At 33.3% G+C, this 27,125-nt stretch overlaps 3 protein-coding genes and 1 long non-coding RNA gene across 8 annotated transcripts; 2 read left to right on the top strand and 2 right to left on the bottom strand.

Moving 5' to 3' along the window:
* Positions 1-1,711: 1,711 nt before the first annotated feature.
* LOC101253133 (small ribosomal subunit protein eS10z) lies at positions 1,712-3,944 on the top strand. Its single transcript, XM_004230186.5, has 5 exons — positions 1,712-1,929; positions 2,022-2,070; positions 2,145-2,424; positions 2,544-2,679; positions 3,578-3,944. Exons 1-5 carry the CDS (start codon positions 1,927-1,929, stop codon positions 3,656-3,658), a joined length of 549 nt encoding a protein of 182 aa, XP_004230234.1. The 5' UTR covers positions 1,712-1,926; the 3' UTR covers positions 3,659-3,944.
* A 507-nt stretch (positions 3,945-4,451) lies between these two features.
* Positions 4,452-7,808, bottom strand: LOC101252822 (heat shock 70 kDa protein BIP1). 2 transcript variants are annotated; one of them, XM_004230185.5, is made up of 7 exons: positions 7,496-7,808; positions 6,755-7,031; positions 6,461-6,675; positions 5,608-6,330; positions 5,348-5,502; positions 5,165-5,247; positions 4,452-5,051 (listed from the first exon to the last, which is right to left on the bottom strand). In XM_004230185.5, exons 1-7 carry the CDS (start codon positions 7,560-7,562, stop codon positions 4,562-4,564), a joined length of 2,010 nt encoding a protein of 669 aa, XP_004230233.1. In that variant the 5' UTR covers positions 7,563-7,808; the 3' UTR covers positions 4,452-4,561. The 2 variants fall into 2 exon arrangements, with proteins under 2 accessions (XP_004230233.1, XP_069148664.1); XM_069292563.1 differs by having other exon boundaries at positions 6,461-6,661; positions 7,496-7,796.
* Positions 7,809-10,868: 3,060 nt separating this feature from the next.
* LOC101244133 (formin-like protein 11) lies at positions 10,869-14,603 on the bottom strand. The gene is made up of 4 exons (XM_010314776.4): positions 12,415-14,603; positions 12,125-12,315; positions 11,766-12,001; positions 10,869-11,684 (listed from the first exon to the last, which is right to left on the bottom strand). Exons 1-4 carry the CDS (start codon positions 13,968-13,970, stop codon positions 10,956-10,958), a joined length of 2,712 nt encoding a protein of 903 aa, XP_010313078.1. The 5' UTR covers positions 13,971-14,603; the 3' UTR covers positions 10,869-10,955.
* A 4,854-nt stretch (positions 14,604-19,457) lies between these two features.
* LOC101252529 (uncharacterized) lies at positions 19,458-25,626 on the top strand. Of its 4 annotated transcripts, XR_003248060.2 has the most exons (5): positions 19,788-19,967; positions 20,449-20,520; positions 20,634-20,988; positions 25,139-25,231; positions 25,346-25,626. It is a non-coding gene; the product is annotated as an uncharacterized lncRNA (long non-coding RNA). The 4 variants fall into 4 exon arrangements; XR_738549.4 differs by lacking the exon at positions 20,449-20,520 and having other exon boundaries at positions 19,735-19,967; XR_738552.4 differs by lacking the exon at positions 20,449-20,520 and having other exon boundaries at positions 19,737-19,962.
* Positions 25,627-27,125: the final 1,499 nt, after the last annotated feature.

Genomic DNA, 27,125 nt, shown 5'->3' with positions numbered 1-27,125 from the left:
TTTATAAATCGCTTAAAAATAATTATTCCAAACGTCCCCTCAATATGATTGCATTGTTACTTTATTTTTCCTTAATTTCTCTTAATATTTGTGATCGTGCTTTAATTCCTTACATATATATATATTTTTTTAAAATATGTATATTATTCTATATTTTTTGTTGTAACATTATAAATTTAATCTTCAAATTGTTGACGTATTGCTTTTTTTTTTTTCAATTAAAAATTATCAGGCATGTTTAATGAAAAATTATTTTCCTATCATTCTAAACGGTGAGATATAATATATCAAAATAATATAGTATAATACAATATCATAAATTGTGAAGCATAGTGTAACGAACATCCAGACATGCTTGTATGAATTGTTTTGCAGATGATTTCAAATTATGCATAAACAATAATATCATGTTTTATAGTCGGTTAAGAAGTAATTTATCAAGGTATAAAAGTAAGGACAAATTACAGAAATACACGTCTTTCGTTTCATTTATTTTCATCATCCCTTACTATTTTTTAAAAATCTCCAAATCCCTTATTCATTCGATATATTTGAGTTGCATATTGATGTATCAAAATTGCTATTAATGTATTTGAGCTACATATTATGTATTTGAGGTAGTTTTTAATGTATCCAAACTACATATTGATGTATCTGAGCTAGTTTTTAATGAAGTCAAGCTACATATTTATGTATCCGAGCTTCAATTATTGTATCTTTTTTTATAATTTTCAAGAAATTAATGTAATTAAAAACTTATTAGGGATAAATTGTAATTTCATATCAAACTATGAGATTTATGTAATTTACACAAAAAGTAGTTAGGTGTTTAATTTGTGATTTATAAACCTAACATAATTAATACTCATATAAATTAGAGAAACTTTCACATATAGCCACTTAAAAATAATTAATTACTCTCCATAACTATAGTTTGATAATCACAATTTGTAGCTACATGTTATTTGGAGGAGAGAGGCGAGCGAGACTGGGAGAGAGAGGAGAGAGAGGGAAAAGAGCGGGAGAATGGTAAATTGTATATGTATATTGGATACATAATTGTATATTATACATATGTATTTGTATATATGGCAAGAGAGATTGGGAGAGGGAGGAGAGAGATGAGAGAGATTGGGAGAGGGTGGAGAGAGGCGAGCGAGATTGAGAGAGGGAGGAGAGAGGAGAGAGACAGGGCAGAGAGTATGAGAGCGGTGAATTGTATATGTATATAATTGTATATTATACATATACATTTGTATATAGGGCAAGCGAGATTGAGAGAGGGAGGAGAGAGGTGAGCGAGAGATGACAGAGATTGGGAGAGAGGTGAACTGTATATGTATATATGTTAAATAATTTGATATTATATATATGTATTTGTTTATTCTGGCGAATTATACATATACAAACATGACTAGTTATACAAATTTGGAGTCAACCCACATAATTAATGTATATTGTTAGTCGTGAATGATAATTATTGCAAACTATAGCTATGATGAGTAATTAAATAATATAAGTTTTTTTTGTTAGCGCAATATTTCCTATTAATTATGAGAGGCTGAGAGGAAATATGGATTATTTTATACCAAAAAATAGAAAATGATATAACTTAACTTCAACTAACTAATAATATACATAAAAAATATATATATTTTTTACAACTTATCCCTGATTGCATAACTAATCTATCTCATCTGTTTCTGTATTCAAGGATCCACCAAGTATCACGGGCCAACATAATCCACATTCTTTTATGGGCCATTTAGGGCTTCAACTTGAACTAAGAAAAGCCCACAAAAATCCCAGACCTATCATATAAAACCTCGCAATCTAGGGTTCAAGGACAGAAAACTTTGCTGCTGAAATCGCTGGAGGCAACTGTGTGATTTCTCTCACAACTTCACCAATCTTCTTCCAGCAGCCATGGTAATTTCTCTTCCCCTATTTGTATCTGTGGAGGCCTTCCGTTTTTTTTTTTATCGAAGTTTCTAATTCGAATTTGTCAATTTCTTTTTCAGATTATCTCAGAGAAGAACCGTAGAGAGATCTCCAAATACCTCTTCCAAGGTCAGTATCTTTGCTTTAATGTGTGCGTCATTTTATAAGTTTCGTTCTGATGTGATTTTTTGGTGTTGTTGTAGAGGGAGTATGCTACGCGAAGAAGGATTACAACTTGGCCAAGCATCCGTTAATCGATGTGCCAAATCTACAGGTTATCAAACTGATGCAGAGCTTCAAATCTAAGGAGTATGTTCGCGAGACATTCGCTTGGATGCACTACTACTGGTACCTTACAAATGATGGCATTGAGTTCCTCAGGACTTACCTTAACCTTCCATCTGAAATTGTCCCGGCTACACTGAAGAAATCTGCCAAACCCCTTGGTCGTCCCATGGGTGGCCCTCCAGGCGATCGTCCACGGTAATTATCTTTTTCAGTTTCATTGGTTATTTTGAAATTGAGTTTTTTGCGAGTTGTGATTAATTTTCGCTGTGTACTTGTTCAAAATAATAATCATGGATATGTATCTGGTTTTTCAGTGGACCACCAAGGTTTGAGGGTGATAGGCCAAGGTTTGGTGACAGAGATGGTTACCGTGCTGGACCTAGAGGTCCACCTGGTGAGTTTGGAGGTGAGAAAGGTGGCGCTCCAGCTGACTACCAGCCTGCTTTCAGGGTAATTGCTCTTTTCTTTTAAATCCTGAAGCATTTGTTTTACTTTAGTTAGCCTAACAATTGTATTTATGAGCATTGTTTTCTTGCAATTTGAAGTAAATGGACTATGTTACTATTGATTGAATAAGTATTATCTATTTATTCTGTATTTGTAAGTTTCCCTTTGAGCTTCAAATGAGTTTTTGACTGTTCCCCTAGTATTACCTTTGAGATTCAAATGAGTTTTTCACTGTTTCCCTAGTATAAAATGGAGTCACCATATTCGTCCACTGCAGCATCTAGTGGATATTTTAGTTGCCAAATGAAACCTAAAACTTGTATTAACCTAAATTTATCAAAAGATCAACTTGAATTCGTTGGTCCATCTATTGCTCCGCTTCATTCTACCTGTCACTATGTTATTTGCTTCAGATTAGTTGTTGCCTACAGCTTAGTTGCTCGGACTCCGTAAATGTTGTTGCACCATTGTTGGATCCTATAAAAAGTTCACTACTTTGGAAGAGACCAAGCTACAGTAGGTCTATAAAGATATTAGACAGTGAAATACAGCAAAGCAGAGAAGTGAGTTGCTGATTGTTGATTTGGGTTCTCGTACGTACTGCCTTAGATGGGGTTTGTAGTCACGTGGGAGAACCTAGCTGTCACAAGTCAGCTTCACCTGTTAAGAAAAGTATATTAGGTCTAAACTTAAGTAATCTGCTACATTTTTCTTCTCAATATGCTTTGTTGTTTTAAGAATTATCACTGTCTTGATACCTGCCTGAGTTTTGTTTTTCTTCACTTCATTGGTGTGCGGATCATCATTAAGTTGTGTTGGCGATACCTTGGTGCATGAGAAAGTATCTTAACTCATACCTTGTGTTATTTCACCCAATTCTAAACTATCATGTCACTTGTAGGGTTCTGGTGGAAGACCTGGATTCGGCCGTGGATCTGGAGGTTTTGGCGGCGGTGCACCTACTAGTTCAAGCTTCTCTTAGATTCGTGCCATCTTAGACTTGGTGGTTGTTTCAAATTTTGAAATCAGATGTTGAAATCACTTGGACTTTAATTTTCTAGTTAAAACTTAATATTCCGAGCCGGGCAATTTTATCTTTGTTTATCTTTAGAGAACTATTAAGTTTTGTTCTGTTCCTTGTTCCTTTGTGTCTTTTGAGATATACTTTCAAGTTATTCCGATGTGACAGTGTCAGGCACTTTATATGTTGTTGATGTTTCTAATCTCTCTCTCTGTTAAATTATTAATGATATGATGAAATTGTACCATTACTGAGTTATAGGCTATGCATTTTTTCTTTGGCTATTTCATTACTCTAGTGACATGGCATTATTAAATTGTTCAAGGGTTGAATCGACGTTCTGTAAAAATATAGTTCCAATTCTTTTCGATATTAGTTTATTCATTGATATTTCGCAACATCAGACTTTACTGTAGAAAGATTCTTTCGTATCTGGTAATTCCCGAGTGCCAAAGAGTTAACAAGTTCTATGATGTTTTGGTATTTGGTAATTTTGGAGTGCCAATTGGTACTTGTGTGTGTCAATGAGTTGCAAAATCTATTGCTTACCTCAATATGTCAAACCCGGTAATATGAATTTTCAGGTCTCCTTTTAAAACATTTTAGCTAGCTAGTATTATTATATGTAAACAAATTGGTTTTCTATTTAACTCGAGCAATAGTTGTGCTATGCGTTAGAACCAGTTGTTCTATCCAAACAAACGGAAGAAAAGAATGCAGGTGAAAAAAGAATTAATAATGCAGGTCGAAAAAGTACTAATAAAGATTTAAATTAAATGGCCAAGTTTACTCTACAATGAGGAAAAAAAAAAAGAAGAAGCTATTCATGAATGTAAAAATACAAAATAAACTAGTGTGTTCGCTCTATAATTCATCATAAGCCTCTTCCTCCTCATCTCCTGAATTTTCAGTACTTCCACCACTCTTCTCATAGACCTTCTTTATTACAGGATTGCATACATCTTCCAAGTCTTTCATCTTCTCATCATAGTCTTGCTTCTCCGCGTTTTGATTGTCATCCAACCACTCCGTAGCTTCCTTAAGAGCGCTCTCTATCTTCTCTCTGTCATCAGAATCAATCTTCTCTGCAAGCTTGTCATTGATTGTGTTCTTCATGTTGTAAATGTATGTTTCAAGCTTGTTTTGAGCATCCACCTTCTCCCTTACCTTCCTGTCTTCCTCTGCAAACTCCTCTGCCTCTTTTAACATTCTATCGATTTCTTCCTGGCTTAGACGCGACTTGTCACTAGTGATGGTAATAGATTTCGACTTCTTAGCTGCTTTGTCTTGTGCTGTTACATGTAGAATTCCATTCTCATCAACCTGAAAAGTCACCTCAATTTGTGGCACTCCCCTACAAAAGATTGTAACGTTATGTACTTAGATCAGAAGTTCCAAAGCTCATGAAAATAATATTAATGTTTTTTCCCCTTTCCGTTTGGCTACTTCTCATTCATCAAAACTTACCTCGGAGCAGGTGGTATACCAGACAAGTCGAAGCTTCCAAGTTCGCGACAATCCTTCGTTAAGCTCCTTTCACCTTCATATACCTAAAGGATATCCATAAGATTGTGTTAATTCTTATTTCCAAAGTAAGAACAATGACTTCAGTGTTATGTCAAACAATTGCTGAAATTCTAGCAATGTTACCTTTATTGTTACTGATGTTTGTTGGTCTTGATAGGTGGTGAAAACTTGGGTTTTCTTGGTAGGTATCCTACTGTTTCTTGGAATCAACTTTGTCATAACCCCACCAACTGTCTCAATTCCCAGACTTAGAGGAGTCACATCAAGCAACAAAAGATCTGAGGAACAAAAAAGGAATGTCAAAACCATGTTATGCAAACTAAAAAAGAAACACAACAAAAAGTGCTTCTGTTATATCAGAGGAAAATACATAAATTAGTTACCTTTGGTCTCTTCCCCTCCTTCACCACCAAGGATTGCTCCTTGTATTGCTGCTCCGTAAGCTACAGCTTCGTCAGGATTAACACCCTTGTTAGGTTCTTTACCATCAAAGAAATCCTTCAAGAGCTGTTGCACCTTTGGAATTCGAGTACTCCCACCAACAAGCACGAGTTCATCAATATCCGTCTTCTTCAAGTTTGCATCCTCTAATGCCTTCTTGACTGGACCCATTGTCTTCTTGAACAAATCCATGTTCAACTCCTCGAATCTCGCCCTTGTTAATGGCTCGGAGAAGTCAACACCATCGAAAAGAGACTCGATCTCGATACGTACTTGGTGCTGGTTACTTAAGGCCCTCTTGGCTCTCTCACATTCTCTTCTAAGCTTTCCAAGAGCTTTCTTGTCACTACTAATATCCTTGCTATATTTCCTCTTGATCAACTTGATGAAATAGTCCATTAGTTTATGATCAAAGTCCTCTCCTCCTAAGTGAGTGTTACCATTTGTTGCTAGGACTTCAAAAACACCATTATCAATGCTAAGTATGCTAACATCAAATGTGCCACCACCAAGATCATACACCAAAATGTTCTGTTCTTTCCCTTTCTTATCCAATCCATAGGCTATAGCAGCCGCAGTCGGCTCATTTATTATCCTAACTACATTCAGCCCTGCTATGGTACCAGCATCCTTGGTTGCTTGCCTTTGTGCATCATTAAAATAAGCTACATAGGAACCAGATAACTCAATCAACAACAAAAAAAAAAAAGAGAACAACTTTTTCATGATCAAAGTTATAGCAATTATGTGGAAATACATGTTATCGATATCATTTTAATGTCGTTTTAAGTATACCTGGAACGGTGATGACAGCGTGCTTAATTGATTTCCCTAGATACGCCTCAGCTGTTTCTTTCATTTTCTGCAAAATCATAGCACTAATTTCCTCTGGGCTAAAAACTTTAACATCTCCCTCTTTAATCTTCACTTCCACATGAGGCTTGCCAGCTTTGTTCACAACATTAAAAGGCAACATTTTGATAATTTTCTGAACTTCTGGATCATCAAACCTACCAAACAAATCAGAACACAAAAACAATTGCTGCTTTCACAACAAAAAGATTTTCTTTAAGCTGATGAGAAACTTACTTCCTTCCTATAAGCCTTTTAACGTCATATATAGTACGTTCGGGGTTAAGAGCTGCTTGATTCTTTGCAGCTTCTCCAATTAACCTCTCTGTGTCAGTAAATGCAACCCATGAAGGGGTGATTCTGTTTCCTTGATCGTTCGCTATAATCTCGACATTATTCTCCCCTTTGTATACACCCACACAAGAATAAGTTGTCCCTAGATCAATTCCAATCACTGTTCCAAGATTCTGTTTCTGTTTTTTCTCAGCAGCTACTGTTACTCCTAAGCAAAACTCTTCTCAAACATTACCCAAAAAAAGAAACAGTCAGCAAGGTCATATGTAGTAAAATTCAACTTATCATGAAGAACCAAAACATCAATTAGAAATATCAAGAATCTAAATACAAATAAATATATCAGGAAAATTATGACCTCTTGGGACATAGTAAAACCATCATTGGTGAACACAACAAAAAATTCAACAAAAGACTATAACTTAAAAGAAAAGAACACTGATTTTATATGGGAAAGTTTCTATTTTTACTATAGCCCCACAATGTGAAAACAGAGAAGATATATTGAAAAAAGCACAAACAACTTACTGATCCTAATTCAACCCAAAAACTAGTTTATCTAATTCTAATTCAATCCCAAAAACTACTTCTAAAAACAAACTTGTGCATGTTTAACAAAACTAGAATTAGGAAGTGCAAGGGGGCAAAAAACAAGAAAACTTGTAAAGGTAATTAGATGATCACCTGAAGCAAAAAGAAGCAAAATCAAGAATGCTAAGTTCTTGAAATTCTTTGAACGTCTCATTCTCATTAATTGTATCGAATGCTTGTGATGTTATGATAATTGAGTCTATTTAAAGATGAGAGTTGTGAGTGAATTTTTAGTTTGATGACATAAAACTAGAGTGTTCTCTCCAATAGAACAAGCTGTTTCTTGCTTCAATAATGTTTTACACATCAACTAACCAATTAGCATCAAACACGTGGGTATCCGTTCGGTTATTGAAACTCCCTGAATGTTCTTGATTTATAGAGCACCAACGATAATATAAAAAATATATATAAAGCTCGTTCTGTTATATTTATAATAAAACTAGTCTTTGCTCACGTGCACGTGTACCCTATTAATTAATATTTCATTTTTTTTAAATGACACAAGTATAAAATATATAAATGAGGCATAAAGTAGATTTTTTAGAAAAATAATCATAAACTTGAAACAATGAAGGGTGACATGTATACTCCAAATTTTGTGTATTAATTAAAACGTCAAGTAATATTACCCTATTATCAAATATAGATATGAGAATCATATATTTATTCACTGGTCATTTTTATTACATACACTTGTATTATATATATGCATGACTTTTCAATTTAATTGGTACCATAAAAGTGAGGTTCAACCATATTATTTTAATTGTTACCATAAAAGTGACATTACTATGATAACTTTCTGAAAGTTAATGTCTCTATAATCCTATACTATGTGTTGACAGTAATAACTACATTTCTTAAAGGATGAAAAAGTTTGTCAAAGAACCAACAAAAATTGAAATCCCAAGATAAAAAATAGAAAACTATCACATAACGTATAAAATTGAGCAATACCTCGAGAATACATTTCAAAATTACTAAAAATAGTCAAAAAAAAATATGAAGAAACATTCAATGATACAACATATGAACAAGACCACACAAAAATAAAATAATAATTGTGTAAACCTCTTCTAGTCTAGTTTGAAACCATAATGAGGCTAAGCATATCAAATACCATAAAACCAATAAAAAAGTTGATATTCAAAGAATACATCAAAATCTAATATTAAGAAAGAAGAATCAAAAGCAAATAACACTAAAAAGATCACACACAATTAACAAATTGTATTACAGATTCTTAGCACAATTTGGTGAAAACAAGATAAAAAACTTAAAGAAAACATATTAAAATACAATAAACAAAATTAAGATTAAATAAATAAAATAATAAAAAAGAAAAAAACATAAAAATTTAATATGAATGAAATTACCTTTAGTGTCTATACTACTTCTTGTATATCTTTTCTCTATTAACAACAAAAGGTGATAAAGAAATAATCACTTACACAGTCCCAAACCAAAATTAAATTGATTTTGATAAAGAAGAATTGATATACACATTTATTAAGAAAAATACAACTTTTGGTCTTTCCTTTTCTTGTAACTATTTCCAAAAGAATTTGAACCATTGTGTCTAGAGACATGAATTTAAATAAAAAATATTATCTATATTAAATTAATTATATATTAATATTTATAATAATATATGATAATAACGAAAATCAAATTAAACTAGAATTAAAATATCTATTTTTATATGAATTAGGATAATAAAAACATTAATTAAATAAATATAAAAAATAACAATCCTAAACAACTTACTATTTCTACTGCAACTTTAAATTATTATTCCACCATTACCTTTTTTTGTTTTCTTTAAATAAATGAGAGAGACATGAAATCCCAATTCTTTTTTTCTTTTGTTTTCCGTATAATGTTAGTCTCAATCTCGGTTTACAAAGCCTCTGTCGGTTATGTTAGGAAAACGCGGACAAACACAAAAGTATATATGGTAAAAGTAATGGAAATAAAATGGGAAAATAACGAAATAAATTTTTTTACGTGGAAACCTTTCTGAATAAGGGAAAAAACCACGGGCCAAGAGGAGCAATTGATATTATTATAGTAAGGAATTTTACACTGTGTAGTCACGAATACAACACTCAAAGTGACTACTACACACTCAAAAGGAACAACACTCTTTTGGTTTCCGTCTTACTAAAATATCGCTCACACTCTATTTTTCTTCACAGACTATTTTCTTATATAGTCTATGGAATACCTCACTTTGCTCTCAAAATGGTTTTTCTCTCTAACTTGGTGTGTTCTACAAATGAGCAAGAATGCTCTATTTATAGAAGGATAAAACCATACATATGTCACTAATGACATATGTAAACATAGCAAAGTTAAAAATGGTTGCAAATCTTACCAATTTGCCAACTACCAAATCTTTTCTTTTCAACTCCAATTACTATTCATTTTTAACAATTGCTTATACCAATTGAATAGCTAAAGTTGATTAAAACAATGGGATGGATTCAACAGGTTAAAGGTAGAAATCCGTCTCATTTCCTATTTAGGATAACTTTTTTTTTTTTGTAATCTTTTAATTAATTTGAAGAAATTATGTTTTTATACTTCATTCTCAAAAATTGTTGAATATGTTTCTTAGTCAATTTTTTTTAATATATAAAAAAAAAAGGTTTGAGGAGTGTTTTAAAACAAAAGGTGGAACAGAGTGATATTTTGAATTAAAAAATAAGAATTTTATCATGTTTTTACTTTTAAAAATACTGCCAAACACAAGCCACCAACCCAAATATTTCGTTATTTGGTCCAAGAAAATTGTTATTCTCCGAAATACTTTAATACTTCCCAAAATAAGCTCATTTTGCAGATTGTTGATCAAACGTGATAATTACTACTTTTGACAAAAAAATGGTTTAAGTAGGCGTTTGGTCATGTTTAATCATAATTTTTGAGTTTTTATTTATGAAGCAAAACGATATTTGAAAATTGAAAGTTGTATTAACAAAAATCCTTAGAGGGTTGGATTCATCTTTGCTTACATTTTTTGAAATTCAACCTTACAAAATATGTAAAAAAAATAAGGCCAAACGCCTCCTAAAATATTGCTAAAGATGGTGATCCAGTTGAAGCTGCTGAGCTATTTTTATTGATGTTGAAAAAAGGAGTCAATATTCTTCTTGTAAATACAAATTCTGCATTGACAACTAAGTCTACGAATGTATGTCAGAAATCAGAAATCCTTAATAAGGTAAAGTGGTTCAATGATGATGTCTACTCTCTGCTTCAATTGGCCTCCAGGAATCTCAAATCTTGATTTTGTACCTTGTGATTTGTTGAAAAATTTTTATTTTCAAAATCCGATCAAGTTTCATAGTCAAACATAACGCTAGCTTAAACTTGTACAAGATGGATGGATTGATTTTGCCACCTTTTACCACATTTGATGACCTTATTGTACACTGTTATTCATTATGACTACAAGTCATTGAGGCAAATAACTTTTAAATTCTTGATACAAAATCTTACACAATAGTTAAAAGAAGAAACATACAAAAACTATTAACACACAATCCTATCTGAATGGGGCTAGAGGGTTAGGACTATTAGGTGTTTTTGAGCTTCTAAGCTCTTTGCATACATGATCTAACATGTTCAAGAAATCTCTCACAATGACAAAAATCCTTAGAGGGTTGGATTCATCTTTGCTTACATTTCCATGGAAGTATTCTGTGACTTCTTTAACACGTAAAAGAACTTGATTCTCGTCTTCCTGTAATTCCTTTAGGCTCCTTTCTGCATAATTCAAGAATGTTGTCATTGAGTGCACAAAGTTACCATTGTTTTCAACTTCAGACAAGTCATTTGTTACTAATGCTTTTATCTTGTTCATTTCTTCTGATAGATCTGAGACTGAGGTTGCTATGACATCCAAGTCCATTGTGGCTGTTTTCTTGACATTGCATAGCTCAGTACCTAGACCAGAAACAAGATCAAGACCCATCCTTTTGTAGTCTTCCTCTCTGTCTGCAATAGTTTTAATCTTGCGTCTACCGTCTATCTTTCCCATAATGCTTTGTGAGACTTTTAAGCCTTCTGATCGAATGATTTCTTGAACGACAAAATGAAGCAGTGTGGTTTTTCCATCAGTGCCTTTTACGTCGGATAGCTTAAGTAAGGCATCAAGTTTGAATGCTCTGGCTCCTCCTCTTATTGTCCCAATGTTCATCCTGTTTCCAGTTTTCAACACTGCTTCTAGCAATTTTAAGAATAGTCGACTTGATCTGAGTTCCTTGCAGGCCTCCTGAGAGATTAAAAATGTTAACTTTTAGTCATTATTATCAGATGAAAAGTGAGAAAAGCTACTTTTTTTTTGGTTAGTTACCTCTAGCATTGAGAAAGATTTTTTGAGAAGATGAACTTCGTCATCAAATGTCTCGCGATAAAGCATGGCTTCTATTCTCAAGAATGCAAATGGCACCTTAAGCATTGCCATTACAAACTTCTCTGCTGACCCTAGTTCATTGATGTCTCCTTTATAACTTGACAGTTTGTCCTCTTCTTCTTTAGTAGGTACCATCTTAGCCAGAGCCTCCAGTTGTGGCAAAAACAATCCGTTTCCTAATAGGAAGACGTTGTAAGAGATGACGACACTTAATCTTATTAATTCCATGAGGAAGCAGAATAATGTGCAGATAAGTTGACACAAATGTGCAAAGGGAGATGAAAGTTAGAATTGCTTACCTTTTATTAGTGCTTCACAAACTTGTTCTACAGTCACACCCAAAGCTTTTGACAGTATGCTTATGTTTTGTAGTCTTTTAGGCTCAAGAACATGCTTGCTTGGAGATGGAGTTTTGCTTTTCCCTTCATCAATCTTCATAGAGTTGTGTAGATTGTACCCGAAAAGTGACTCAATCATTTCCTCATCAAATCTGCTCCACGAACGTCAATTTGTAAATGGACTGAATTGATAACGAAAATTAAGGAATAATAATATCTAACCTTTAAGGAGAAAAAGGAAACACACTTACTCGAACGAGCTTGGTCTGAGCTTGTCCCAAACAGTTGATCGGTCTGGTGCAGCTCTTACTTTGTCCCAGTGAAGTGGTTTCAATTTTGGGAGTGGACTTCCATCTTTGCCTAATGCCAATTGTTGGAAAGGCAAAGACGGTGGAGGGGGCGGGCCTTTTGAAAGACTAGCACTTCCACTTGCAAAAGGTGGAGGACAAGGTGGTGGTGGAATTCCTCCAGCAGGCTTAGCTTGATGTGGAGGTGATTGTAACAAATCATTTTCCAAAGAACTATCTGAATTTCTAGAGGATGATTCAATTTGCAATGAAGCATGACTCAAAACTTTAGACTTCATTTTCACTGAAGAAACCGTAGGCCTACAAGGAGAATGAGTACGAAATGTAGGCAAAGGAGGCGGTGGAGGTGGAGGCGGTGGGGGTGGAGTAGACAAGTGTGTTGAGGAGGATACAGAACAAGTTAAGGTTTTTAATTCATCTTGAGGCATAATTTCTGAGGTTTCTATAAGACTACCAGCTGAAACATTGGATAGTCTAATACTAGACGAACGCGAATTACATAAAGAATGGAATAATTCTTCATCATCTGATGAATGAACTTCCTCAGGAACTATTTTGTCACCACTGGAAGAGTTACAATCATTCATATCACACTTCATTGAATCTGCACTTTCATAAACACAGACAATTTCTCCAACACCTGAACAATTATCATCATCAGGCATTGACACACTGATTACCTGTTCTTGTTCATCTTTCTCACTCAATGTATTGTTTGCTATGTCTTCATTTGAGTCAATCTTTTCAATGACAGAACTTTTATTTAGACAAATCGATTCTGATGATTCGAGAGCAACATCTAGTGAATCAAGGTAAAAAAGGTCAGGGCCTGGATCAGAAGTTACCTTTTTCACTGAATTCTGAGAGCTACCATACCTTGATCTACTACATACATTTCCTGCTTCACTGCTGAACAGTGACACTGATCTAGTTGATTTCTTTCTTTGTTTCTTGAACTTTTTGCAGCCCCAAAAAAGGGCAATTGCACACAATGCAGTTGAAATCCCAACAGAAACAAGAACAGCTGTTAAAACTCTAGTACTCTTCCCTCTTCTTTTCTCCCTTACCCTGTGTGCAGCTGGGATAAAGGGATAGTGATGAGAATGTGGATGAGGATGCCTATGAACTCGCGGCACCGGCGAAGGAGCTGGTGCCTCAGGGGCAATTGATGGTGATGGAGAAGGTGAAGGTGATACTTCAAAATATGCAAAATCACCATTTCTTGGACTAAACCTACTCAGTCCAAGCAAAGTTCTAAACTTTTCCACAATCAATATTTGCTTCCCTCCGTAGATCTTCATCTTCCCAATTGGACTTTCATTTCCATCCCCATTTCTAACCACATAATGTAACTCTTTAAAACCATGAATACTATCAAAATACTTTGCAGCATTCAATGAAACATCCCTAACCAAAATATGTGTACAACAGAAAGATACAAGAATGAAAGTGATGATAAAGAGAAAATGTAAAAGAATCCTAAAACCATAATGACCCATTTTCTTGAATCAAAAATCATGAAAGAAATCATCAACCTTTATGCAAATATAAAATTTCAACCCAACATTCTTTTTTTTTCCCTTCTCTGTTATTAAAAATGTAATGCACCAAAGAGAAAGAAAAAAAAAAGAAATCTTTATTGCTACTCCAAGAAACCCCTGAGTTGTAGCAGTTGTAGGTGTAACTGGACCTTCTTTATTTTCTCTCTCCCTCCATTAATTCTCCCTGCTCAATACTATTAATAGTAGTACATCATTTTTCATTAGTACACTTATGTTCTTGCTTACTTTTTCAAGTTTTTGTCTTTTATCTTCTCTAGTCACTAATAACTACACAACCAAGAATCAATAATCAAGAATCAAGAATCAAGAATCAAGATATTCTTTTTTTCTTCTTTCTTGATTTGCATAAATTCAATTTAGTAGAACAGATTTATGGGTATTTTGCATTTGGAAAACTAAGGTTTTTTTGAAGCTAAAAGTTTAATAATTTTTCAATGTAAAAATGTGGTAGGGTCGAAATTGGTTGGACTTGCCATACATCATAGGAAGGTGACAATTTTTTTTTCTTTATTATGTGTAAGAAAAAGAAACAGAAATCGTCCATCACTTTCTCATGTGATCCTCTCACATACAAATAAATTAGATATTTATGTTGTGATAAAAAGATTCAAAGGAAAAAGTTTATATTCTAATTCTGCATTATTTTATAGAGATTATAAGGTGCTGAACTCTATTAGTACTATTAAATTTAAATCACAGCCGTCATACTTGTTGACACAATTTAGGACTTGCTTCTTTTGCAGTCAATTCATTAACACTTTTTTTTTTGTCTATGTAAAAGTTTTCTATCATTTCTTAATCTACAAAAGAAGGGACAAAAAGTTCTGTTATCCAATTATTTTTTCTCTGTAATATATGTTCTCAACTAGCTTAATTTTTTATTTTTTTAAAAAAATAAAGTTCAAATTATTTGACAAAAAGTTGGATTTACTTGTTCTAGTTTATTTGGCACATTCTTTTTAAAAAATGACTAACTTTGCATTTGATATTGTATTCATAATAAAAAGATTTTATAATTTCACGAATGCTATGACAAACATGTTTAGGGTCAACGCAAATATTGTACAAGTTTTAAATATCTCATTTATATTTTTTCTAGTCTTGATTCAAACTGTGTCACATAAATTGTTATGGAGACTAATACTTTGTGCGTTCAACAATAGTTGTCCAGTTTATTATTTTGGGATGTCCAATAATGTTTGTCCATTTTATGAAATTTAATGGATAATCTCACAGTTGGTTCCTAATTTACCTTATCATAATTATAGTCATTTCTTTATTGTATTTTTCAATACATTATATTTATTAGTGTATTCAAAGGGTGATATAATGAAATTCTTAGTTTATTTATAGTTTCTTAATGAGTGTGCAAAGTCAATAGTAGATAGATATTGTTGAAAAAAAAGAGAGTATCAAGTAAGGAAAGATGTGTTAGGTGCTATCTCCAAGATGTGACCTAATGATCAGTAAATTTAATTGAGAATCATGAACTCTTAGGTTTAAATCCTACTAGAGCCAAAAAATACGAGTTATTTCTTTTCATCTATTCTATCTCTTTGTGGATAGAGTGACGTGATAGTTATTACACCCACAGTACCTTATATCTTATAAAATTAAATAAGTTACACGAAAACTGACTAAAACACCAAGATCCTTAAAAAAAAAAAGCGTTGTAAGAAAAAATAGTATGCAATGTGCAAGGCCATATGTCCTTTTCAAGGTACACTTATTTTCGTTAATTGATTAGTTTATTACAAAAAGTACTATATGTAGGTTTGACAATGTAACATTTTGAATAATAAATGCTAAATTTTTTATTTTTTTAATTTTTGTTTCTTATGTTGTGCCAAACCACATGGAGTGGTGAATTGTAATAGAGAACCAAATGTAACCGACAACAGTGACATGGGCGCGCATATTTTGTTATTGGCTTTACGTTGCCGCTAAAATGAAATGTTGTCATCTATCTTACGTTGCCTATCTATTTCATTATACTAGTTAACCTTAGTCATGCCAAAATTCAATTGCTTTACTATGAAAGTAGAGGAAAATAAGGAATTGGTTTAGCCAGCTAAATTTGTTTTTATTGTTGTGTGTTTATGTAACTTGTCCCTATCATGTTTGAATGGTTGGTTCAACCAATTTTTACCATGATTATTCTATCTTATGATATGTATATGCCTTTATTCCTTTAAAGTTCTCAATTTTTCTTTTTGTAGCTTTAGGTCATGTTTGTTTTTTCTTCCCCACCCTTGGAGTAAGAAAAAAGTGACGTCTTAGTAATTTCGATCACTTTTTTTCTATTGATTTCAACAAAAATCAACGTATTTGATTAACGCTAGCTGAAGTTTGAATTCAATTTTTTTTGGAGGAGTCTGATTCACCCTCTATCACATTTTGATTTATCTTTGTTCAATTCAATGTCATATTTTTCGATTTACCTTAGACTTTTTTTTAAATTATGTTTTACTTTGATCATTAATGAATTATAAAGTTCCAAAGCTCAATGATTGGTCCCACCAACAGTAGAAAGTCTTTTGTTAGTTAGGTTTGACTTTTGTATTTATTAGAATTAGGATCAGTATCAACACTATCTTTTGAGTCGATCATGTAAGATATGATTAACAATAAGTAGATAAAATATAGAAGAAATATGTTAGTCAATTTTTCTTTCAATGTTAAGATAACCCTATTGTTTTTAGTAATATTTTGTTTTGTTTTCCATCTAGTCAACTTTATAATATAACTTCGTACAAACAAATACAGAGAACCATATTATGGCAATTTTTGAAAAATATCTGAAGTTCATATGGGTGTAAAATAGGGGTCAACTTTTTTTAAAAAAAATAGTATAATGCAAATTAATAGTACTATGTCTTCTTCAACCTTAATAGTAGCAGTCTGACATTGACACAATAGCCGGCAATAGTTGGTATATCCAAGCCTTCATAAATTGGGCTGGGCTGAATTTGGAGCAAGTCCATAAAACTCTTAACTTTGTTTATTGTAAGAGGAAAACGATTAAAAATTGGGGAACTTTCACATATATTTACTAAAAATAATTACTCTCCATAGCTATACTTTTCGTAGCTATATGTTATAGGGAGGAGAGAAGAGAGCGAGATTTGGATAGAGAGGAGAGAGGCAAGAGAGAGGGAAAAAAGTGGGAGAAGAGTAAATTGTATATGTATATTTGTTAAATAATTGTGTATTATACATATGTAATTGTATATATGGCAAGCGAGATTGGGAGAGAGAGGAGAGAGGCGAGCGAGAGAGGACAGAGAGTGAGACAGAGGTGAATTGTATATGTATATTGGTTAGATAATTGTATATTATACGTATCTATTTGTATAAAAAGCAAGCGAGATTGGGAGAGAGATGGGAGAGGCAAGAGAGGTTGAGAGAGGGAGGACACAGGCAAGCGAGAGAGGGAAGCAATCAGGAGAGATGAATTGTATATGTATATCGATTTGATAATTGTATATTATACATATGTATTTGTATATTCTGATAAATTATACATATACAAATGTGGCTAATTATATAAACTCAAAGTCAGTCCACATAATTAATGTTTAATGTTAGTCGTGAGTGATAATTATAGCAAACTGTAGTTGTGATGAGTAATTAAGTAGTATAAGTTTGCTTAACCGCGTAATTTTCTCTTTAAAGTACCCTAAACTATAAGAAACCGTTAAAAAATATCTTGTTTTCACTTATTTTGCTAAAAATATCCTTATATTCATCTTTTTTTGTTAACTTATATGCTTTTTGAGTCACACTTTATCTTAACAAGGTCTAATACCCTAACACAAAATTTTATACTTCTTTGCATTTATTAAATTCAATTCAATTAGTTGTTGTGATATACATGTGCCTTTTTATGTATATATATTTTTTGTTTAATTTTTTTTAAAAAAAACATTTTTCTTTGTCTTGTATTTCAATAAATTTATACACGTATTTTTTTTCTTTGCTATATTTAAATTTTGTCAAATACACACAACTTTATATAGTTTGTTCGTCTTATTTAAAAAAAATTCTCAAACGCTTATTATTATTATTATTATTTGCCTTCTTTTATTTTTTTTTTCAATTGATTTTATTGATTCCTTGTATTCAACCATATATGCAGTAGTGGTTAGTTTGTTGCTATTGTTTAGGAGTTAAATATGTTATTTCATGGTCCCTAGGCTACAAGATTAGTGTAGTTTGTTTAGATCAGAATAATTAGGAGGAATTTTTGCGTTTGTTATTAATAGTTTTTAAAAAAACAATCTATTTAAGAACTTTTAATTGAGAAATAAAAAGCACTTCCACTTGCATATCATTTCCCTTTGATTAATGTTACATCGGGAAGATGAAATCCTTCTATTTTTTGACGAACTATTTCAAGAAACATATGTACTTCAATCACTTGCAATACATTCTTTTGTTCCACCAAAAGATTTCTTCGCAGAATTGAATGGCTTGATCCAAAATCAGAAACTTGACCATTCTGTGAAGTTAAATGAATCACTTCGAAAATCATATTTAGCTCAACAATACACCCATTTGTTATTTGTTGTCGATCACTGCTTAGATCTATCACCTCAATAGTTGAATATCCGATCTCCTCAATTTCAACACCTTCACCAAGTTGTTGCACAATTTTCATAAATGTGAAGTTGTGACATGAAGATCCATTTGTACAGCTAGCTTCCATAAATGTGGCATAAAGATCCATCCGTCCAATTTTTGTTCTTCGCCTAATAATCTTATTAGTAACACTTACTTTGACTTTTCCTTTGTTAATCTCCTTCATGCTTTTGTTAATAGGTACATAGCAAAACAGATAAAACCTAAACCCTTACTATGTATTGTAATTTTTCTAACCCTAAATATTTTGAGTAATACAAAAGTATATTTGCTGTCTTTTCCTTGATGTTTATAAATGGTTATTTGATTAAACGTCATTGTATTTGTAAATAAAGTTTGAGAATACATTATAATTTCAAAAATTGCTTATTTAGACTTTGAAGAACAAATGTGACAACCAATTTAATAAGTCTTCTAAAAATTGCGGAAACAATATATGGTGAAGGAATTAAGACAATTGTGAGTTGAGTTTGTCGCATAGGCTTAACTAGTGCATATACATTTTCTGTATGATTTGCAAACTATCATCTAGTAAAAAATCTATTCGATACACATACTCACCCAAAAAATAAAGACCGTGACAGAAGTTATAACGATTCCAGATCACCTTGTGGTTCCAAAAAAGACTACTCAATATTCCAATTTCTTATAATGGAAAGGTGAATGACATAAGTCATAACTATACATACAAAAAATGGTTGTAAATACATGCACCTAGCTATTTAATTTAAATAAAACAAAATTAATTCCTTATATAATCACTTAATTTATTCGTATTACTTTGTAAAGTAATATTTAGTTCGTTTCATTTTATATGTTATTTTTTTGAATTTCAAGATTTAAATAAATTTATTTTTGATCCTTAATTTTTCATAAAATTTTTAAACATTTTGAATTATTAATTATTATGATTTATAATACTTACGTGGTTAAAAAATATATAAATTTCTTTTTTAAAAAAATTAAAGATTTTATATGTAAATTTCTGATGAACTTAAATTATTTGGCGAAAAAAAATAATTCACATATAAAAGGAGTATATGTTTTTCTCATTCCACTTGTGCGTGTATTTTAGATGTATTAATAGAGACAACTTAAGCTTTTACATATTTTGTTCGACGAGAGCTGAAAAAGAACACATACAAAATAAGCGGCGAAGTAGACGATTCTCTGTGGCATTTCGTCGAACAGTCTATGTACAAGATGAAGAACCACCCTCTGCTCTCCATTGCTATCCCACTAAGCCTCGGAATATGCCTCCCAATCTCTTCATCGGCAATGGCCGCCAGTACGGTAACGTTTTCTTCAATGAGAAATTACAATCTTGTCCCTGAAGTTCCTTCTTGGAATGGTCTCTTGCATCATTTCAATTCTTCCGGCCTGGTTGATCAGGGGATTCTCCTTTATTCTCATATGCGCTCTTGTGTAGTAACTAGTTAATTTTCCACTTAGGGTGAAAAACAAGTTTCTTGAAAATGAGTAAAATGACTTTCGTACCACACACCCTTTAATGTATTTCTAATAGCCCCTAATCAGCAAATCAAATATTTGTTTTATCAAAATTCAATGGATTTAATGTTATGCTATGATTTATTTTATTAATCTGCTTTTTATTCTTAAATCAATATATGTCTATGCAGAAAACCAGTGAACAAAATTAGCAAGTGGTAAAACAAGGAATGGAACATATTTGTGTTAGGAAATCCATCAGAGCACTATCTCTTTTTTTTTTATAATCCTTTCTTCAGTAACACAATTTGATTTCCTCTGGTAGAGAAATCCAACCACCAGAAAAGAAACAAAATCTTCAGGAACTTTGGAAATTTGCTCGACAAATAGAAAATGGGTTGGTGATGTCTCTACTGAATGGAATGTGTATACTAACTCTAATTTTTAACTCATAGAACAGAAGACTGTGAAATAAAAATTGAAAGTCAGAGCTTGTTAACTTGTATGTAGGAAAAGGTGAAAGAATTTGTTGCAGAGCAAGTTCAACAATCGGAAGAGGGAATTTCTACGGACTGCATTGTTAGTGGTGCCTTTATGAAAATTGTTGGAAAAGAGCAAGAATTTTGCTATGGTTAAGGATTGGGAACAAAGCCAACAAGTAGGAGATCCACACATAGAATTTACAAGCAATTATAAGCACAAAAGGGAGCTAGGAAAAGCATGTCATTAACGAGAGAGTATAGGACCCTATGGAAGTAGAAAATTAACTTGTGGAGAAATGGAAGAAGTCATGAAAGCTCGTCTTGAACGGGCAAAAATGTGAAGAGAGTATCATGGCACTATTTTCCCATATTCAGAGTTCAAGGTATATTATTTGGTACAACTTTCAGTTATTCACTGTTAATTGTTAGAAGATTTTGATGAAACAACAAGAAATAGAATTAAACAGTATTGCTTTATATTGTTATGATAACAACTAAATTTAAGACTAGTAGTAAAATGTATCTGAAGGGGGCTCTCGGCTTAGATTCACACTTTCTTTTGTCTTTCCTCGAAAAGCCATTTACAGTCTTCTGTGAGTCCCTAATTGTGGTAGTAACAGACCATTTGTTGAGTGAATAGCTGCAGGGGCATGACAAATTAAATGTACTATCAAATATGTTCAGGAGAGTTACAGAAAGTGGCATGCTGTTTTCATTTATGCACTTATTTTCCTATTTATTTACACTCAAGTGCTTACACTGTCTAGTTTTGAATTTTAGTGTTTTCATTGCGCTTATTTCCTATATATCAACCTTTTTTTAGTGTTATGTTACACTGTTAATTTCAATTCTACTGACGTTTGGTTCTGCAAATGCTCACTCCAAATAAGAAGCCAAGAAGATACCCAAGTTAGCAACTACAGTGGTAACGGGCAAAAAAACTGAGCTCGATCCATGAGAAATCCTTACCAGGGACCTTAGATCAACTAGAGACCCTTTTAGAGAGCTTATAGGTGAGATGGGTGAAGAAAATAATGACAGAAGGCCTTTGAATTGCGTTAAAAGCTTTTAAAAAGCTTCTGCCGACTTAAATCTACAGATGGACTCTCGGTCGTCAATAATTCATAGTCGTGGATCTCCTTGTGGATCAATCCGCGTCCCATAAATCCCACCTTATGTTGGGGGTTGTCCAGAACTTGATTTTCACCCCTTCAAAACTTTTTCACGACCCAATTCACATGCTGTACTTCAACTCACGACCATGCTTTGGCTCGTCGATTGCCTCAACACTGAGCACGGTGTGGTAAAATGGGTATAACTTTTTACTCCAAAGTCTGATGGATGCACAGTTTGGCTTGCTGGAAATTTGACTCATAGGACTTTCTTTTATAGGTAACTCAGCCTCTAGATCCCCATATGCTGGAAGATATGCTTGTTAAAAGTCAGTCCATACTTGGTACCACTTGAAATACTCCACCATAGTCCTATTTAACTTCAGCTTTTGTTCTAGGGCTACCTTTGGTCTCTAACTAAGTCTAAATTCTTTAACTGACTTATTATAAGGGTTCCTTGGTATACTTACCCATTTTCAACTTTTGTCTTCGGATATTAAACCGACTTGTTGGCGTTTACAACTCGGAATTCGTACTAGAAAATATGGAGTGGTACATTGATCTTACAGAACTGGATATGGAATCTATCTCTCTAGATGAAAGAGACTGACTGTAAAGAAAATTTGAAGAGGAGGATATTCATGCTACCATCAAGGCTTCTGCACCTGACAAGGCTTCAGGCCCTGACGGATTTACAATGGCCTTTTTTCGGAAGGCATGGGAAGTCATTAAATATGAAGTAATCGGGGCCCTAAATCACTTTCACCATAACTGTCATATGGTCAAGTTCTATAATGCTTCCTTTATTGCCCTTATTCCTAAAAAGAAAGGGGCAATAGAATTAAAAGATTACAAACTAGTCTTATTGGGAGAGTGTACAAGTTAATAGCAAAGATTCTTGTGGAGAGACTTGAATCTGTAATTGGGAAGCTGGTCTCAGTCTACGAAAATGCATTTGTTAAGGGTAGAAAAATCTCGGATGGTGTTGTATTGATAGCAAATGAGTGCTGAATTGGAAGTAGAAATCAGGAGACGCAGGGTTGTTGGTTAAACTTGACATAGAGAAAGCTTTTGACAAGCTTAATTGGGCCTATCTGTTCGCAATCTTGAGAATGATGGGATTTGGGAATAGGTGGATCGAAGACAGTCTGACAATGGTAAAATATTCTGTGCTCATTAACAAGGGGGCCTGCAAGTTTTTTCTCTCCTCAAAAAGGACTAAGGCAGGGAGACTCCCTCTCTCCCTTTCTTTTCATCCTTGCTATGGAAGAACTTACTAACATGCTCCAAAAAGCATGTCAACCACAATTGATTGAAGGCTTCAAAGTAGGCAGTCCCCCAGGAAACAATGTCACAGTTTCACATCTGCTTTATGCGGATGATACTCTGCTATTTTGTGGGGCAGATAGATCACAAGTTATTATAAGCTAAACTTGATTTTGCACATTTTTGAAGCTGTACACTGGACTACACACAAATATGTCAAAAAACACTATCTATCCCATAAACTCAGTGCAGAATCTGGTAGAGCTAGCAGGAATCATGTGCTGCAACATAGGGTCCTTTTCAACAACTTATCTTGGGTTGCCTTTAGGTGCAAATTTCAAGGCTAACAAGATATAGTTGGGAATAATTGAGAAGTTCGAAAAAAGACTAGCAACATGGCAAATGCACTATCTTTCTTTTGGAGGAAGAGTTACATTGATTAATAGTGTATGGACAACATCCTTGCATATCTTATATCCCTTTTCCCTATTCTTTGCATCTCGAAAAGCTCGACAAAATGAGAAAGAATTTTCTATGGGAAGGCAACATCAAGGATCATAAGTTTCACTTGGTTAAATGGGCAAAAGTGACACAACCTAAATCTCAAGACGGTTTGGGTATCAAAGACCTTGCAGCTCACAATAAAAGCATGATGATGAAATGGCTATGGAGGTACAAAGTTGAAGACTTTGGATTGTGTAAAAAGGTGATCAAAGCTAAACATGGTGAGCTTACTCACTGGTCTACTCAAGTCTCAGCAGATGCATATGGAGTTGGTGCAATGAAAAGGATTAGTAAACTTTGGCCAAATTTTGCTGGGAACATCATATTTAGAGTTGGCAATGGATCTCACATCAAATTTTGGTAGACATATGATTTTGAGACAACTTTGGGTGAGGAATTTCCAAGTTTGCGCCTCATTGCAACTGAACCAAATTCTACCGTAGCATCCAACAGATCAGACGACATTTGGGACCTAAGGTTCAGGAGAAACCTAAATGACTGGGACTTAATGAAATATTTGGTCTCTTTGCCAAATTGAAGTCTTGCTCCTTTTCGCCTTAAGAGCCTCATAGATTGAAATGGGGTAACTCAAGAAATGGTCACTACACAGCAAAGGAAGGATAACACAGTTTATGCTCAAGGAACTCAATAATTGACAAATGACCATGGAAGCATATATGGAAGACAAAATTACCTACCAAAGTGATCTGTTTCAGCTGGACTGCACTGCATAACTCATGCCCCACACAGGATAATCTCTCCAAAAGGAAACCGATGTTATTCCTGCCACAAGCACTCAGAAAGTGTCAACCATTTGCTAGACCTCTGGAATATGTTTTGTTGCTTTTTTGGTCTTTCCTAGGTCATGTTTTTCTCTATTAGGGATGCTCTTGAAAGTTGGAGTTCTCGGGAAGTTGACAAATCCATCAAGAGTATGACGATGATAATCCCCGGTGCTATCTTTTGGTGTTTATGGACAAAGAGGAACAAGATGTTTATATTGGATTTTCAACTTCTAGAAATCTTTTGCGATGCAGATGTCTAGTTAGCCTTTTTGGTTGGTCCAAATTGACCTCTGTAAATAATTTAGAACTCTTCCTGATTTTGTTAGCTCTATAGCTTAGGAAGAGGCTACAAATCCTTTTTTTGTGAGCTTAAATGCTCTATCCTTTAAAAAAAAAAAGAACTGACAAGGCAACTTGTCTGCACAACTAACGTGAAGATATGTTCCACAAAAATAAGATCTTTAGAGGAGATGACATAGATGTTCAAGCTTATAAATGCACTAGTGAGCGCATGGCAAAATTTTCAGGTTATAGTGTTCGTAATTGTAGTTGACTAGTGTCATCATAACAATGAACTTGTCCCTCCCTCTTTTTCTCATTTCTTAGAGCAGGTTAGATTATCCTGAGGCGATCAGGTAACAGTCCACATTTTGGTTTACAAAGCCTATAAAATATATATTTCCATAAATTTAAAACAACTTTATTAGGATATACGAAGACAATCCTAAAGTGTAGTAGGTTTTTTCTTTTCATTTTCTCTTAGATTAATTTCTACAACTTTCCTCCAATTTTTTTGTCAAAACGAAATTCAAAGCCTACATTAACTTTATCTGTTGTTATACTAATTATGTTTACTTGAAATGCAGTCCTCCATTTGAGCCATATGATCCAAGGTATGCTGCCATGGGTCTACCCTTGGATCCTTACTTGCGTGCATTCAAGCTGAACCCCAACTTAGGGTAAGTTATTTTTGTTTTTAATAACTTCGTATAGAATTATAATAAAAAGGAAGAACAAAAAGGAACTAGCCTTGTGACTGTCAACTGATTATATCTGTATCCTTCGTATTGCAGCATCGCCAAGCCCAACGTGCGATGAAAAAGACTCAAGATCACCAGGTAATTCAGTGTCTTGTAGCAGAAGGGGAAAATACTAGTATACTATGGAACATTCTCATTCGTCTTTTTTTTTTTCTCGTCTTTTGTTATGGATCTTGCTGTGATCTGTTACCCCTTTCAATTCCGTCTTTTGTTATGGATCTTGCTGTAATCTGTTACCCCTTTCAATTCCATAAACAGAAAAAAATGTCTGAACTTTTTCATGGAAGTTTAGGTTTTGCGGTTTTGTTGTCAAATTCAGGCTATCAGTAGACTACATTTCTTTATTCAATTCTTACGATTTAATGCTAAACCATGTTTCTTATTCAACATTGTTGTTATGATTTACCTTATACTTGATGTCCTTTAGGAATATGAAAATTCACAATATTTGTCCTTTGTTAGTAGTTTGGTTCATTCATACAGGTTTGTGGCTGGCATAATTAGACATTTGGAGTAATATTGAAGTCATCTTTCGTGTTTATTTCTCTCAATTATTTATGACGTGTTTCGTTGTTAAAAAAAAAAAGAAAAAGTCTCCTAGTTTTTCGTATGTATATGTTATTGAAACAATTGGTAAGTTTGTTGTGTTATTGAAATAATGGTATTTGGTGGTTTCATGGGATGTAAATGCATGTTTAAGAATTTAATTTCTTCTTCAATATGAATGATTTACAATGTAACTCTACAATGACTATTCTAGCGATTAATAAAGTGGACTGAGAATTATGAGGTCTAAGATTGGTCGAGGCGTATGAAATAATGCATATTGGTTCCAACAGTATAATTATAATAGATAAGCAAATGAGATATTTGTTTTCCCAGTCCATTGTCATTGTGACCCAAAAGAAAACCCAGTCCAATTTCTTGAATATTCCTTTTTATCATGTTTCTCCAACATTATCTTACCCATAAGGGTTCGATAGAAATTCCAGGCAACATACTTATATCTAGACTTTTTGATTTAAATTGCATAAAATAAGATTTTAAGTTGCTATAAAATACAGTTTATGTAACTTCTTAAATTGGTGAAAAATTTTCTTACAATTTGATCAGAAGTATAGCATAATTACGGCTACGAATTAAATTGAACTGTCCTTTTCATTAGTGTTCTAATTATACTTTGTCAATTTTCTGTGAACTAATAGATTTTTTTAGCCCAGTTAAGTAACAATAAATATATGATTTGGTGAGAACAAATATTATAAATTAATTTCATATTCTTGAAGAACGTTTTGCACCCTTTTTCCCATGAATGCGTATTGCATTAACCAGCCCAAAAATTCTCTTGACTAAAAATCTTTTGAACTCATCTAAGACTGAGGATAAATGACGCTTGTTGTATGAGAGACGAATTCAGGATTCGAAGACTTTGATACATCTATATGAAAATAGCTTAAATATGAGGTTTGAGCTAAACTTAAAATAAAAATAATAAAAATAAGCTTTGGTAGGATTCAAACCCTGGTGAAATTGCTATGTTTTTTATGGGTGCATTGTTAATTATATTCTAGTTTCTACCAGTTTTTCAAAATAAATTTACATATATACATGTAATTTGTTCAAAAGTTAGTGGATACACGTGTGATCCACGGTAGTTTTTAGATGTAGATTCAAACTTGTTAGAAGACAACCTTAGCACAAGCGGATTCAAATGTGTTGGTGTTAGATCTACTTAGCAATGGATTGGTTGACTGTTTGAAGGCCCATCAAAATCATGAGCCAGCTCACCCTCTCCCGTCAAATTTCAAAGCTC

The sequence above is a fragment of the Solanum lycopersicum genome, chromosome 1 (genome assembly GCF_036512215.1).
Source record: "Solanum lycopersicum chromosome 1, SLM_r2.1".
NCBI classification, from domain to species: Eukaryota; Viridiplantae; Streptophyta; class Magnoliopsida; order Solanales; family Solanaceae; genus Solanum; species Solanum lycopersicum.
The sequence above is the reverse complement of the archived record's forward strand: the minus strand, read 5'-3'. Positions and strand labels throughout refer to the sequence as shown.

Excerpts from the sequence above, each read along its gene's own strand:
- LOC101244133 (XM_010314776.4), bottom strand. The coding sequence starts at position 13,970 with ATGGGTCATTATGGTTTTAGGATTCTTTTACATTTTCTCTTTATCATC. Across the intron at positions 12,002-12,124 it reads TTGTGAAGCACTAATAAAAG|GAAACGGATTGTTTTTGCCA; the intron begins GTAAGCAATTCT and ends TCTTCCTATTAG. Across the intron at positions 11,685-11,765 it reads AATCTTTCTCAATGCTAGAG|GAGGCCTGCAAGGAACTCAG; the intron begins GTAACTAACCAA and ends TTAATCTCTCAG.
- LOC101253133 (XM_004230186.5), top strand. Across the intron at positions 2,425-2,543 it reads CCTCCAGGCGATCGTCCACG|TGGACCACCAAGGTTTGAGG; the intron begins GTAATTATCTTT and ends CTGGTTTTTCAG. Across the intron at positions 2,680-3,577 it reads ACTACCAGCCTGCTTTCAGG|GGTTCTGGTGGAAGACCTGG; the intron begins GTAATTGCTCTT and ends TGTCACTTGTAG.
- LOC101252822 (XM_004230185.5), bottom strand. The coding sequence starts at position 7,562 with ATGAGAATGAGACGTTCAAAGAATTTCAAGAACTTAGCATTCTTGATT. Across the intron at positions 6,676-6,754 it reads AAAAGGCTTATAGGAAGGAA|GTTTGATGATCCAGAAGTTC; the intron begins GTAAGTTTCTCA and ends TTTGTTTGGTAG. Across the intron at positions 5,052-5,164 it reads GGTATACCACCTGCTCCGAG|GGGAGTGCCACAAATTGAGG; the intron begins GTAAGTTTTGAT and ends AATCTTTTGTAG.